At 46.1% G+C, this 14,898-nt stretch overlaps 1 protein-coding gene across 7 annotated transcripts in view; it reads left to right on the top strand.

Moving 5' to 3' along the window:
* PIGL (phosphatidylinositol glycan anchor biosynthesis class L) overlaps nt 1-14,898 on the top strand; it is a 53,186-nt gene that overhangs the window by 28,233 nt on the left and 10,055 nt on the right. For 4 of the 7 annotated variants that reach the window (XM_041719989.2, XM_072937207.1, XM_030288317.4 and 1 more), the window contains 3 exons: nt 5,591-5,681; nt 7,177-7,248; nt 10,935-11,002. In XM_041719989.2, coding sequence (XP_041575923.1) covers nt 5,591-5,681; nt 7,177-7,248; nt 10,935-11,002 — 231 coding nt within the window. The remainder of the gene's footprint in view (nt 1-5,590; nt 5,682-7,176; nt 7,249-10,934; nt 11,003-14,898) is intronic. The other 3 variants (XM_030288316.3, XM_041719990.2, XM_032751780.3) reach the window with 1 other exon arrangement.

Here is a 14,898-nt window from a genome sequence, read left to right as displayed (position 1 = left end):
GTGTTCTGTCATAATTCCTGTGAATTTAAACCCAAAGGATGCTTATTTTTTAAAGAGAAACACATGATCATGCCTAAGTCAAAAAAATGTGTTCCCTCAGGACCTAATTACCATTTGTCTTTGGGGAGGTATGGAGGAAGCTGGAGTGTCAGGGGTGTGCTGGGTTTGTCCATGGCTCAGTGGGAACATGCAGAGCTCTCCCAGAGTATTTTACTGTTAATATTCCAGTCATTACATCTCCCCACTTCCTTTGCCCTCTACCTACACCAAACTCTAAGATTATTACTTCCAATCTTAAAATACAACTCTCAGAATAATTTTTATTTCTTTACTATGAGGAGAGGGAGGATGCTGCTGGTTTAAAAATTTCTTGAGCTTCCCTGTCGTAGGTGGCTTTTCATTTGACAGTTGGCATCCTGTTCGAGTCCATTTCTCTCCCAAATTGGAGGTTGTTACATTCCAATAAGCACACAGCATCTGTTCTCTGTAGAATATGATGTTGCAAGATGCTGATCATTTATCTAAGTGGGCTATTTTCAATTGAATCAGAGATGTACATGCAGCCTAACAGCAATAATTCCCTCCTGCCTGTAATTGCCCATTATAGGAAGAGGAATTTATAAATAGTTATAAAAGTCAGGATTTAGAGGCTGTGCTTCAAGACCTAGGGCTAGCCACTCTTAGCTTATCTTAGCATAATCTCAAAAATAAAATGCTCTACTTTGGAGAGCATGAAATAATTTCTGTTTACACATTTTTTTTCAATTACTTTGAAGCTGTAATATAAAGGTCACTGATTGCCTCTAGTCATCACATGGCTTTTTCACTAATTGTGCACTCACCTCATTTTGTTCTATGGGATCTTTTGCTTCTTGATCCAGTTTCATTGCCCAGATGTTCATTTCATACAGTTATAGCTTTATACAAAGGGCATCCTCTGTTCCAACAAACACATTGTGGTCGTTGTTCCCAGTTGGGAGCCTCGTGCACAGCAGCTCACCTGCTTCCACCATCAACCCACTGACCTTTGGGCTGATTTAATGTAAAATCAGGCTCTGGGGATAAGGAGGAGAAGTTATGCCAAAAAGTTTCCTGGTCCCTAGCCTTGGACTGATTAAGGTTGTGCTGCAGGATAAAAAGGCAATAAGGAATGGGAAAGCTCTTTCATCCTGACCCTTTTGGTGTGTAGTAGGATGGAAAATCACATGGGCACCTTGAAAGTTTGACACTGGTGTTTTGGAATGTGTAAATGGAGACCTTAATATCTCCAAGAAGTCACTCTGTTGCCTGCTGCTTGTAAAAGCCACCCACAGAGGTTTCATGTCAGGGCAGAGAGGTCCCTGCTGGTCCCCATGGGGTGACTCTGCCCCAGGCCCTGGGGATTTCCCAGCTCACAGATTTCCGGAGGGTCAGGGCTCAAGGTTATCCCTCAGCCCATTTGCTGTTTGTGGAGCCACGTGGCCATCACACAGCCCAGCTGTTGGGTTTAACTTAACCTTTAGAGCAGTCATGAGAGCTTAGTTCATGAGCAGAATAAATTACACGGAAGGCTTCAAGAGAGAATTGTCCATCTGATTGCACTGGCTGCTGCTGAAAGCTCTGTGCAAGATGAGCAGTGGAAAATTGGACAGGGATTGAGCAGTCTGTCATGCAAGGAGGGTATAACTTGGCAATATGTATATCTGTGCAGGTTTTGAAATCTCTACCTTGGCCAAAAGTGACCTCCCAAACGACAGGAATCTGGTCATCTTGAGCACAAATGTTCCTAGAAAGATGAGCCTACGAAACTGTGCTGGCTGCTGGCAGGGCCAGCAGGGCTGGCAAAGTGCAGAGTGTTCCAGGCTGAGGTGGGAGAGCAGCTCCAGCCCAGGGCAGGCAGAGGAGAGCCCTGGAGAGGAGCTGGCACCAGGCAGTGATTTTGGACATCTCTCACTCTCAGCTGTGAGGCTGCTGGGCCAAACCTGCACAAGGTGGGATGGTGCCTTATGCTGATGTGATTTGCTGTGGGCCCTTCTGGTTCCCCACAAAGGAGCTCCAGGATATCCAGGACATCCACTGCATCCTTCCTAGGCAAACCTTGGGAAGGGTAGCTGCAGATGCCAGTGTCTGCTCTGCTCAGCTTGGCAGGGAGGAGAGCAAAGGAGTGAGGTGGAGAAAACCAGGGATCCTGTCTGGTTCTTGCTACCAGTGGATAGATACACAGGAAGGTGCAGGATTTTGTTTTCTGAACATGATGTTTCCTGTGACTGCTGAAATCAGTGAGCAGAGACAGACCCTTCTCCACACTGCAGCATAATCCTCCATTTCTCTCTCTTGAGGCTGCAGATCCCCTGGCACAGCTGTAAATTTCCCTTACAGTGCACAGCATGGGTTTCACTGACAATTCCTGGGAAAACAACTCTTCTGGAGCCTTATTCCATTCAAAATATGTTTTTCCTCCTCTGCATCTCCACATTTTTCCCTGCATCCAAGCAGCCACCTGCATTCAATATCAGACACGTGGAATTCCATAAACATCCCTTCCAGACCATAATAGTTTGATGGAAATATGGCCAAGTGCCCAAAGCCCTGTGCCCTTCCCACATCCCCTCCCAGCAGCATGACCTGGGAGGCCTCCGGTGCAGGATTGATGTCTTGGTGGGTGGCAGTGACTGACAGCAGCAACAAGGAGCTCTCTGGGGCAGAGGACAGGGAGGGGAATGGTGTCTCCTGGGATGAGCTCCAGTCTGCTCCAGGGAATGTGCTAATTTTCACTCCTTCATAGTCCTTTATCTCCGGCCTTCGACCTTGAGCTCAGAGGCATTATCAGCCTTAGCCAGAAAGGCAGCGTGCAGTTAACCATTGAAATGCTGAATGTTTCTCATACAAGGTCCTGAAGGTAAAAGCAATGAATGCAGTTTATTTTAATAGTGCAGCATCTCGGGGGACTGTTCAGGTTTGGGCAGAACCTATTTATGATATTAGGAAATATATTTTTTATCATATATGATTTTGTGAGCATTTTTCGGATTTTGATGTCCCTTCAGAGTTCCCTGGGCATGTGCAGACCCCTTGTAAGCCTGTTCTATGTGCATGACTGTGTACGAACTCGGTTTTATTCATCACCTTTTCATCCTTATTGTACCCAATTACTGATATCCAGAGCACAGACAGAAAATTACTGGTACCATGTTTTCTGTGGGTCCCTTACTATCATGGGAACACATTTCCAACTTCATAAAGTATTATACAAACTCTTACCATAAAAGAAAAGTCACTTCCTGGAGCTGTCTAGATGAATGTATTTATTGCCAGTTCTGCTGCTGACTTCCCTGGGTGACTCTGGGTTTGTCATTTAGCGGTGTGTAAGGTTTTGTGTTTGCAGAATGAGCTGGGAATACTTCCATGGGCCATCGTGGCTATTAATGAGTTAGGAATGTGCTTCTGTGCATGTGTCTCTTGTTTGGCAAGATCAGCTTCTTTTCTGTACCTGACAAATATGATGCAAGAAGAATATTTCCTTTTCCTTACCGGCAGTAAGTGGTCTCTCTGTGACCAGCAGTAACTGGGAAGAAGCAGAATTTTGGGTAGAATATTCCTGCTTAATCAGTTCAGTGTTGATGGAGTTAATTTGCTCATGCCTTCAGATTGTTTTGTTTCCAGGGATTCTAAACCGTTGCCTCCAGCTGTTCATTTCCATTGACGAGGATGATCTTTATCTGTCTAAACTAGTTAAAACCTGCTCCACTACCCAGCAGCCTTTTTGGAAACAGCCCAATAAAGCTGAGTGTGATGGCTATGACACCAAAGCCTCCTGGACATCATAAATTCCAAGCCCTACTTTTTTCCCCTGACCTCTCACTGTTGGAGCACCCTTCCTGTTTTAATGGGACTCTTAACTTCCTCCATTTAAGCCTGTCCAAAAAGGGGAATATTTGCACTGCAAGTGATCAGTGTAAGGTAATTTGCTGCATTAATATTATCAAATTAAGGCTTGACAGACCTCAAAGGTATAATTCAAACAACTGAAGCACTGTCACACTTGGACTCAGTGTGGTTGTTTCTTGAGATGTTTTAGGTGACTCATATTTATAAATGTGCTCAGTTTAAGGCTTGTTGTGACATGTTGGGACTGGTTATACCTTCAGAGTCACCCGAGCCACTTCCTCCTCAAACAGGAGATGTGCAAGTTTGTGTGCAAGCTGCAGGTTTGTTAAGCTGCTGAGGCAGCCACCAGATGCACCAGGGCATCCTTCCAGTGCTGAAATTCAGGTGTCTGGTGTCCATTAGGCAGAGATGCTGTCTGTACCAGAGGGAATTGCCAACAACACAAAACCTTCTGTTGCTGTAGTGCTGCTACAGGGACCAGAGCTGGAATGTGCAGCCTGGTGTAGGAACTCCTTCCCTTGTGCTGGGGTTTCTAATTCACATTATTTGGGCCTGAGCTGAACAGGAGCATGTAACACAACAGGGAAAATCTAATGGTCAGTTTGGACATAAAGCTCTTCCTTCCACTCCAAAGACTGTTAACAGCAGTGGGAAAAGCTGTGGTCAGAAGACTTCTCCTGAAAACTCAGGGTGAGGTTTATTTTGGGATGTGCCAAGGAGACTTCTCCCTGTAGTTTTATTGCAGATGTTGCTGTCCCTGCAGTCAGGGAGGGAGCAAGGCCTCAGCAGTGCTGGGATGTGGCTCCTGCTCTCTGCTGCAAACAGCTGGAGCAGTTCAGCTCCAGCCCCTGCGTCTGTGGGAGAATGCTGTGTAGTCATTTTGCTGCTGAACCACCTCAGAGCGATTATCAGACTTCCAGAGCAAGGAAAAAGTCTGAGAAAAAGACCAGTTTAACATGTCATTGTTTGGTTTTAGCAGCTGTGTGTTATCCTATTGTTACTAATAACCTTTGCAAGTTTGTGAGCAATGTTTTCTTGGCATCGTTCAAACATAATGACTGGGGGGTCACATTCAGCTCTCAGTTGTGTAAATATGGAATGTTCTCTTGGCTGTCTAGTGCTATTTTGCATTTGGCTCATGGTCCCTGCCCCTAGAGTCCTGCAATCCAAAATACCCAGGCAGGGAGTTCAGTCACAGTATGCTCTGGGTATACTGCATACCAGCTGGGTATGCAAAGCACAAAGTAAACACATGAACAGCTACTATCAAATCCAAGCCATATAATTACAACTCTACTGTCCTCTGGTTGTGGTTAGTGGATTATTCCTGAATAAATGACAGCAGGAGTTTGCTTGGTACCTTCCCAGTGTAATTCACCAGTAGATAATGATTGGGAAGTCTTTCAGAAAAATGTGTTTTTAAAGGGGTTTTAAATTTGATTGGGATAAATTAAGAAAAAGAAGTAGCAAAATAGATGTTGCTTGAGGTAAAGCAATCACAGAGTCTGCCTTGATGGTAAGAGGAAAGGGTGTTGGAACTGCTCTTTCTCTTTCAACCCTCACGTATCCAAACTTGTAAGACTCTAAAGTAAGATTCGGTGGTTTTATATGGTAAATAAATGTGTCTTGATTTCATTCTGTGATTAAGATGATCTCTCTTTTCCAGAGTGGTCTTTACAAAGTTCTCAGCAGTGAAGTGACTGATGGCCCTTCTCATTTCCAGGGATCTTCCGGATGATCCTGCTGTGGAGTGGGACACACAGCTCCTGGCCACCCTTGTCCTGAAGCACATAGAAGCCAAGAACATCAACCTGGTAATGTGACACTTTCTGCAGCACAGGCAATTGCCACATTACTCCTGAGCTAATGTTCTGGCCTTTGCCTTTCCCTCTGGGAGCTTTCTTTGCAGTCTCTAAGGTTAGGATGTATCTTCTCTCTCAGGAGAGCTTTCTTTGCTTCCCAGTGAAAAATGAACAGTGGAGGAATTTCACTTTTCTAACTCTAACCATGAGTGTTTCTGTATTTTAAAGTAGCCATGTGATGGAGAGCGCCAATTTGGGCTTTAGGCTTAGGTTTAGGCTTAGATTTGAAGCCCATTGGCAGATGTGTATTAGACAACTTGACTAGCAGGGTTATAGGTTAGGGTTGAAGAATATTAACTTGAGAGATTTCCTGACACTGGAATAGTTTGGGGTTTTTTTCCCACAGAACAGGAATAAGGGCCTAAGCATGGAAAGGGTTGTGTTCTGTTCTTCTCTGTTGAACCCTGCTTTGATCAGGCATGGCACTGTCACACACTGATTAACAGCAAAATCACGAAACTCTCAAAGCCTTTCAGCACTTCACAAAACAAGAAACCACGTCTCCTGCAGCATGAAAGCCCCACGAGCTCAAAACCAGCATCATGCATCCAACTTTGTATTGATTCTGAGGCTAATTTTCCATGAAATTCATTGCTGTGCACAGAGACAAATGCAGTTTTCCTGGACTCCTTTTGTGCCTTTTGGCCCTCTGAATAGATAGGTTTTAATCTAATCTGAAAGCTCCAAACACAGGAGGATTTGCATTGCATGTTTGTGACTCTCAGGGGCGCAGGGACAAGTGCACCAAAACCCCAGAAGAAATTCTGAAAACACCAGGACTCCTCTGGATGGTTAGGAGGGATTAGATCTTTACCCTGGGAAAAATTAAACTCCAGCTGTTTGTGCTAGAGGAGGCTGGAATCTGCCACTGATAGAGCAGAGCTGAGCAGGGAAATGTGGGGTTTGCAGAGCAGGAAACACTCCTGGGCATGGTCACTGAGCACAGATCACTGCAGCAGGACGCAGCAGCAGCACCAAGGGCAGCTGCAGCACCTTCTCAGGGCTGCTGGTAATGAACTGCTCTGGAAATGTTCATTATTTGAAGTGTCCCAAGCAATCACACAGCTCTCAGGTGTTTGCTGTAATAACATTCACTTAGGAGCAGACTGAATTTGCCAACAACAGCGAGAGAAGAACGTAATTACCTTTGTTAAACATCCTGCAATTTAAAACTTCAGAGCTTGCTCTCTAAGATATCTCTGCTGTCCTAAACCAACAGCCTTGCCTTGAAAGGTAAACTGAGTCCATTTTTCACTAATGTTGAAATGGATAGAATTGGCTGAACATGTTGAAAAAACCAAGAACTAACAGAGTTTCAGACCAACTCAGTGGAGTCAGCATGACTGGAGGGTGTGTATTGTTGTAGCTATCCCAGTGGGAAAACTTTCCCCAGTTCTCCCAGTAGTCACTGCATCGACAGTGGTATCTTTATTATCTTTATTTACAGAACATGTTGTGTGCCATCTGGCAGTGGAGCAGGGGCTGCAGTTCCAGCATGTCTGAAAGGAAGGATTGCAAGGCAAGGAGTCCCACGTATTCTGTGTAGTTTCCTTCCATTACATGGTTACTCATTTGTTCAATTGCCCTGGAAGTCCAGGAGTAGCTCAATCTTTTTGGGAGCTACAGGGACATATTTCATCCAAGCTCTACATTAAATAGTGCAGACACGGAAATTAATGGTTGGTGTACTCAAAGCCAAAACTAATTTATAGACTTTGGGAATTATTTCCTGCCTGCTAGATTTCCAAGCAAAAGTCAGTGTTGCAGGGAGAGGCAGCCAAGGCTGCTCTGTCTTGATCCAGAATAGAAAGTGTTTGGTGTGTAAAAAAAGAAGTTACACAGTATTGTGTGAGCTCCAGGCAGGCTCCTGTTGCTCCTAAATCAGACATAAAAGATATCTCCAAACTCAGAAGAGACTCAAAGGGAGCTGGTATCTCCCTGGCCTCTGGGAGTGCAAGGAGAGATGCTCAGGGTAAGGCCATGAGAAGTGGAGTTGCTTGCTGTGGCATTTTAAGGGATGGCTGTTGTTAAAAAGCAGAGACCTTTGTGTCCCCACAGCAGATCTGTGCTGTGTTTGACACCAGAGAGAGGAGGAGAACCTCAGCTTTGAGGTGTGAGGAGGGATCATGGACTCCAGACCTCTCAGGAGTTTTCTCTTCTGCTGGTAATTGAGTAATTTCCTCTGTGCTCTCCCCTCTCCGGAAGGGATTTCTGGACCTGTTTGTCTTGGCTGCTGCTCTGGCTTCCACCAGTGAAAGCTCCATTTCCTGAATACCAAGGTCACCCAGAAGAAAAGCCAGCAACAGCAGCAGCTCCCATTTCAGAACAGGTGTGGGGAGGGAACTCCCTCTTGCCCTAAAGATTTCATTGAGCAATAATTTCCACATGAAGTATATTTACTATCCCAGCCTTTCGCTCCCAGAACTGGCTAAGCCTGTTTTTAACCCAGACACTTTCAAGATGTTCAGGTTTTCTCATCCTGTCCTGATTGTTTGCTTGATTTCATCATCAGCCTGGTTCAGGTTGGAGTTAAAAGCCAGCACAGCAGGAGCTGCACTGTATGGAAGGGGCAAACGCTCCCGTGTGAAAATATCTTCAGCATGTGAGAAAGAAATTCAAATTCCTTATCAATGAAATGAATCCCTCAAGCCAGAGGGATTGATTTACATGTGATTGCTGCTTGTTTTAAGTCACGAACAGCGCAGTGGTGCTGTGGAATCAGAGCCCCGTTAGATGACTTACATAGATATTTAGATGATATATGATATATTTAGGGTGGGACATCCCTGCTGTCCCAGAGCCAGATGTGTGCTGAGAGGGATCAAACAAAGGCAATGCCACCTTGGCCAAGTCGCTGTGCAGATACCTTGGGAATTGTACTAAAAAATTCCTTTATTTGAAGAGACAGGCAATTCAGTAAGCAATAACAGTAAACTGGACTACAGTAATTGAAAATGGGCTTTGTGTAGTCTCTTCAGTGTGTTCAGACATTACATAAGCTCAGCAGCTTCTATTTCAAAACAGATGTGGAGAAGGAAAACCTCCAAAGGTGTTACTGACTAGATAATTCCCATGTCAAAAATATTTCCTAATCCAGCCTTGTTGCTCCCACAGTTGGCCCAAGCCAGTTTTGTAAAAACAATGATTAGTTTATTTAGTCTGCTCACTGAAGTCTCTTATCTCAGTCTTCTGGTTTGTTCTCTTGTAACCTCCACAGAAGAAAAAAAATGTGTGTTTTGGCTTGTCTGGAGTTTTTAGCTTGATTTCTTAAGGAAACAGGAATAATGCAGTTGTATTTATATGTATATGCACATGCATGTTTCAAAAGACTTTAGAGCCCATTGGCTAATTTCAACCACGTTTGACAGCAGGGTGCTGCTCTTAAAAATGTTCTGTTTGTACAAGTTACATGAAAATCAGGGGGCAGGCAGACAAGACAAACACTCTCTCTGTCCCAATTGAGTAAAAAGGTTCAGTTCAAGTCCAGCCCTTATCAGACTCCCACTGTTATTCACCTGAACAGGAATTTATTCTGCCTGCAATGAGTGGGGTATGTTGTCATCTTAGGGAAGTACCTCTCTAAGTAGGAGTGACTTCAGAGTGTGGTTTTTTTCTTATCTGTAAAGTCTAGGGTGCTGTGCTTACCCTGAGCTGTGCTGAATTTTGTGTGTTTCCAGATGAGCTTCTCCACAAGCTGATATCCATGGGGAGGGCTCAGCCCCATGGCCCTGCACGTCCCTCTGCTAGCGCTGATATGCAGCAGCAGCCAAAGTTAAACACATCCTTCTTCTCCTTATAAAATAAAGGTTGACCAAAAACCCCTTCTTTGTATGTGAATTAAACCAATGGCCCCACCAGTTCCTGCCAGCAAAGAGCAACCTGGTGCTTGCTGGCAGCCACTGGGCAAAGAGGAAAGTCTGACTGTGGGCTTGTCCTGGGTGGGTGGGTTTATGAGCAGGCTTATGTGAAATTTGTGGGTTTTGAAGTATTTCTTATCACTGCCTGTGTGTTTCCTCTCCCTCTTGACTCAATATCCCCTGGCTGAGAGGGCCTCTCCTGCTGGAGGAACAAGTTGCAGGACAGGCATGGTGGCTTTTGATCTTCCCCTGATCTCTAACCCAGTGCTCCAGGCCCTGCATATAAAATAGATTTTGGGAAGGGAGGTGCTGTGAGTGAGCCAGGCTGCAGCATTTCCTTCCCTGAAGAGAGAACAAGCTGGCAAGGAAGCAAACGTTGCCTGAAACGTGGGAGTTGATGATTTCTTCCTGGTCCCAGAGAAGGGAGCTGTGGAGAGCTCTGCTGCCGGGCCTCTCGCAGAGCAAGCACTGGGCTTTGCACTGTCCAGGGACTGTCACTTTCCCTCCCTGCAAAGAGGATGGGCACACATTCCCTGTCCACTCCACACTCTGTGCTGCCAGTTTGGCTGCTTGGTTGGAACTGGGAGCCTTTAAGTGCCCATTGCACAGCCCCACAGAGAGAGGAGGTCCCCAGGGTGATGCCTCAGCCCTGACACACTCTTGGTGGTTTAGGGAAGGGAGGCAGGGCTGTTCTGTGCTCTGGACAGTGCCTGGTCAGTGCTGTGTTCACACATTACTTCTGCATGTTGGAGTTCCCATTTCTCCCTGCAGCGAATCAATTAACAATAGTATCTAATTCAGTGAAAAGCCTAATTTGATTGTACAAAAGTGCATTCAGATTATTTTAAAAAGCTTCTTCTCCTATCAGAACAGGAAAATCATACATGCTTGTGTGGCTCATGTTGCAGCAATGTCCTGATTGACAGCACAGCAAACCATAGCTTCACCCTGTCATCCACAGGCACTGGAGGATGTTCTCAGATCCAGGAGAGAGTGATTCATAGAGCTGGACCTCTCGGGTCAGGAACACATTTGCAACAGATCACTTTGAAAGTGACCTTTTGCCCTGGTAATAAGTAACAAGTGCATCCTGCCAGTGGGGACACGATCTTTGTCATCTTTCTGTTGTTCAAGCTGTTGGGCTGTGCAGTCATTGCTTCCAGAGTGCCTTGTTTGTTTGGTTGTGTTTCTGTGGCATGAGGAGTTCACAGACAAGGCCTCATTGTGCAATACATAAACAACTCGTTAGACACAGCGGGCTGGGACAGGGCTTGGATGTCAAATCTGGGAACTGCACAGGCTCCTCCTCCTGCTCCTAAATGCTTCTTGTTGTGTGTGCCCATTGCAGGTGGTGACGTTTGATGCAGGAGGAGTGAGTGGCCACGCCAACCACATCTCTCTTCACTCTGCTGTCAGGTACAATGTCTGCAGACTTCTCTGGATGCTCCCTGGGCTGGTGCAGGGCCATGGTGGTGCTGCTGTGGAAGCAGAACCAGGGCAGTGTTCACTTCACTGCTCCAGCTCAGTGCCAGGCTGTGGGACATGACACTGTCTGGAAATAACCTACAGCACCTTTAGTGTTCCCTCTGCTGGGACCTTGCCAGTCTCCCTTTCACTGGGCCCTCTTTGCTCTTCCTGTTCTTGATCCCACTAAAATATGACACAGATCACTTTGCACTTCTGCTTTGAGGAGCGTGTGAATACCTGATGCCTGAGCTGGTGGCAGGTGGGTTTTGGAAAGTTCTTCACCAGAGGATGTTGCCATCTTGTCCAGGTACCTGAATTTACCTCTCTGCCCCAAGAATATTGCTCTTTCACTGGAGCTGTCCCTATTTACCATTTTTAGGGATAGTCTGTTAGTTTCTTCACCATTTTATTCCTTACATTCTGTGACCCTGTGTCTCCATGTTGTGATGGGGAGGTTAAAAGACAAAAATCCCTTTATTAAAATCACTCAAATTTTGCTGGCGAGACAGCCACTGTATTTTACTTTAACCCTCTGCTCATTCAGACCTTACTGTGTCTATCCAGAGCTGCCCCTGCCTTTCCCAGGCATGAGAAGAACTCCTTGCAAGTATAGCTTTGTATTTATAGCACCCATTTGTTTTCTGAATCATCTGTGCAATTCAAATAAACAAATTCTTCTGGCTATCCTTACTGACAACATCACAGTGATTTGCCTTTCTCACTTGCCTAGAGAAAGCTGCAGTGCCACAGAATCCATACTGGGAAGATGCTGAGAGTTTTGATGGCTGGGATTCAATGTTAGAGGGGGATCATGGCTTTTCCCAGCAATTTCTGGAACTGCCTAACAGAGGAGAGGGGGTGGAGTTAAAGCAAGCAGTGCTTTGTTTGGGCTGGGTGGGGAAATGGTTTCAGGCACAGTTTGAGGACTGAGCAGAGGTTGAGCAGATGTTGATGGCTCAGGAGCAGAGGTTGGGCAGATGTTGATGGCTCAGGAGCAGAGGATGGGCAGAGGCTGATGGCTCAGGAGCAGAGGTTGAGCAGAGGCTGATGGCTCAGGAGCAGAGGTTGGGCAGAGGCTGATGGCTCAGGAGCAGAGGTTGGGCAGAGGCTGATGGCTCAGGAGCAGAGGTTGAGCAGATGTTGATGGCTCAGGAGCAGAGGTTGGGCAGAGGCTGATGGCTCAGGAGCAGAGGTTGAGCAGAGGCTGATGGCTCAGGAGCAGAGGTTGATGACCAATGCTCACACTATTTCCACAGAGGGCCTAAAGAGCTTCCAGCTGCCCGGACCTCTGTTTGCTCACTCAACTGTTCTATGACCCACAAAGAGGAATGAAAGGCAGGCTGTTAGGTGTCCTCCTCCACTCTGAAGAGATCATGGGAAAACAAGCTAGCAGCTGAGTTATATATGAGATACTTAAGCAAAACTCTTGATTTTGATCCCAGTTCTACTCTTGTCTTACCTTGTGGCTGTGCAGAAATCACTTTCCCACCTTAATGCTTTATGTTTCCTGTGTGTGCAGTAGGGATCTAACCCTCTTTTTGTCTCAGGGTATGTTACCAGGAAATGCTCATTGTCTACAACTCCCTTGAACCCAGAGCTTTGCACTGGCCCTCAGCTGGAGCAGAACATTATCTGGGCTGATGAGATCCATGCTGATAGGGACACCAGCACAAGCAGTTCTCATTAACTAAGGGCTGGTTTGTCTCTTGTCTCCCTTCCAGTCCTGAATCAGCAGAATTAATCATGGTAGCCCCATCATCTGCATGTGGCAGGAGTGATGCCGTGGCTGCTGAAAGGTTAAGTTTATTTTTAGTGGCTTGCTTGCCCTCGTTATTTTTCAGTTTGTGTTATGGAGGAAGTAGAGCGTGACTGTATCACTGCTGACTCTCAGTGCCCTGATGAGTTCTCACATGTTGGCCAGTACAGGCAGCTCTGGAAGCATAAACTGAGGCTTCTCCTGTCCCCCTGTGCCAGCAGAGCTCTGCAGAGCAGCAGTGGCTGCCCCTGGGGCCCCAGTGCTACATGGCAAGAGAAAGGCAAACGACCTCTCCCCTCCAGGTATCATCTGCAATGTATTTATTAACCATCTTTAAACAAGTCCTGCAGGATTCTGCCTCCACTGTGAAAAGTGGAGGAAAGGATGAAGCAGGGGGCTGGTGCAGTGTTCCTCAGCTCTTTTGGATGCTCCCAGTCTCTGGGAGACAGGCTTGTGCCCACTTCCATGAAATTACTTTCTGCAAGAGCAGGGGTGGAACCGGCTCTGTGACCCCTCCCACAGCTCCTCACTTCACATGCAAATTATTGAACAGCTTCAAGGAATAAAACAGTTCAGGAAATGGTCATAGCTGAGCAGATGCTCAGTGTTGTCTGCTAAGGGCATAAATATTCTTTCCAGTGTCTGGAACAGAGGTTATGTTCAAAGGAGCAGGAACTACTCAGAAGAAATGAGCTCTTTCCCTTGCAGCAGCCTTCCTCCTGACAGCTTGCAGGAGTCCAGCTGCTGCTGTGTGCCTGCCTGGCCTTCAGATCTGGGAGGAACTGGGAAATGCCAAGGTTCAAGGATGGATTTGTTCTTCTGCAAGGGAAAAATAAGAAAAAACAGGATGGGAAAGGAACACAAATTACTATTTGATTTCAGTCTCCCCTGGGAGCATTTCAGTTCTGACTTCCAGACAGAAAAAAAACCCAACCCAAACCCAAGAAAAACCCACTGCAGCAAAGCAGGGAGGACTGGAAGCAATCTTCTGTAGCTTGATTTGGCAACATCATCCTCTTTTATCCCCCAAAACAGGAGCTTTCCCTGTGGCCATGGGAGGTTGGATCCTTTACACTCATCCTCAAGGAAGAGCCAGTCTTGAGTGACAGCCAGGTGACTTTATCCCCCCTCAGCATTAGGCCAGTCACTGGGCACTGTGGCAATGAGCTTGGTAAATACTCTGTGGTGGGAACATTGGAGAACCTCTCTTTGCTGCACTCTGAAATGACAGTGCCTGCACTGAGATCACATGCAATATCAAGGTGGTTTAGTTTTGCATGAGTCACTGTGCATTTTGATTTTAAACAGCCCCTCTTGCCCAGGAGCCTGGCAGATGGGGGGCTTTGGGGTTGGCTTTGTTGTTTGCTTGCTTAGGATGGAGAGGAATCATCTTTGTGAGGAGGAGGAGGAAGGACTGTATCACTTGTTTTCTTTAGTGAGCTATCAAATCCATTTTATCCCAGCTAGAACAGAAAAGAATAGTCTTGTCTGCTTAGGGCAGAGCAAACTGAGTGGAAAATAGGAGCTGCTATATTTAACCACTGTGCATTATGTTGTTATAGCAACTGCATCCATAAAACTTCTATCAATGATGCCATATAAAAAGCTACATCAAGGAATCATTAGCTGAGCCTATTCTCGTCAATTCCATTTGGAAAAACACCTCTCAGTCCTGCAGGATGTTTTTTTAACATTCACCAGCTCTGTGGCAGGTTGTAAATGAGGCCGTGCAGAGATAATATTTGGGAGCTTTATCACTCAGCAGTGGATGAGGATGCAGCCTGAGTGCCACCAATGCCTTGTTGCTCTGCCATGTCCCAGCCTGGCCACTGAATGCCCCACTCCTGAATGCCATGGCCATTGTGCAGAAGGGCTGCACTGAGGCTCCCTGGAAGAGGAGGGTTGGTTAAATGCCAGCTGCAAATCCATGTATGGAAACAATGAGCAGAGCAGTGTCCAACCAGTCCCACTTGGTGGGAGCCATTCTCAGAGGCCACCAACTGCATCCCACCCCAACAAAGCACAGTTCTGCTGTGAGTTTCTGTTGAATTTCCAAGGCCAGGTCTTAAAGGACAGGGAGAAAGCTGGG

Source organism: Taeniopygia guttata, chromosome 19 (genome assembly GCF_048771995.1).
Source record: "Taeniopygia guttata chromosome 19, bTaeGut7.mat, whole genome shotgun sequence".
In the NCBI taxonomy this organism is placed as follows: domain Eukaryota; kingdom Metazoa; phylum Chordata; class Aves; order Passeriformes; family Estrildidae; genus Taeniopygia; species Taeniopygia guttata.
The sequence above is the reverse complement of the archived record's forward strand: the minus strand, read 5'-3'. Positions and strand labels throughout refer to the sequence as shown.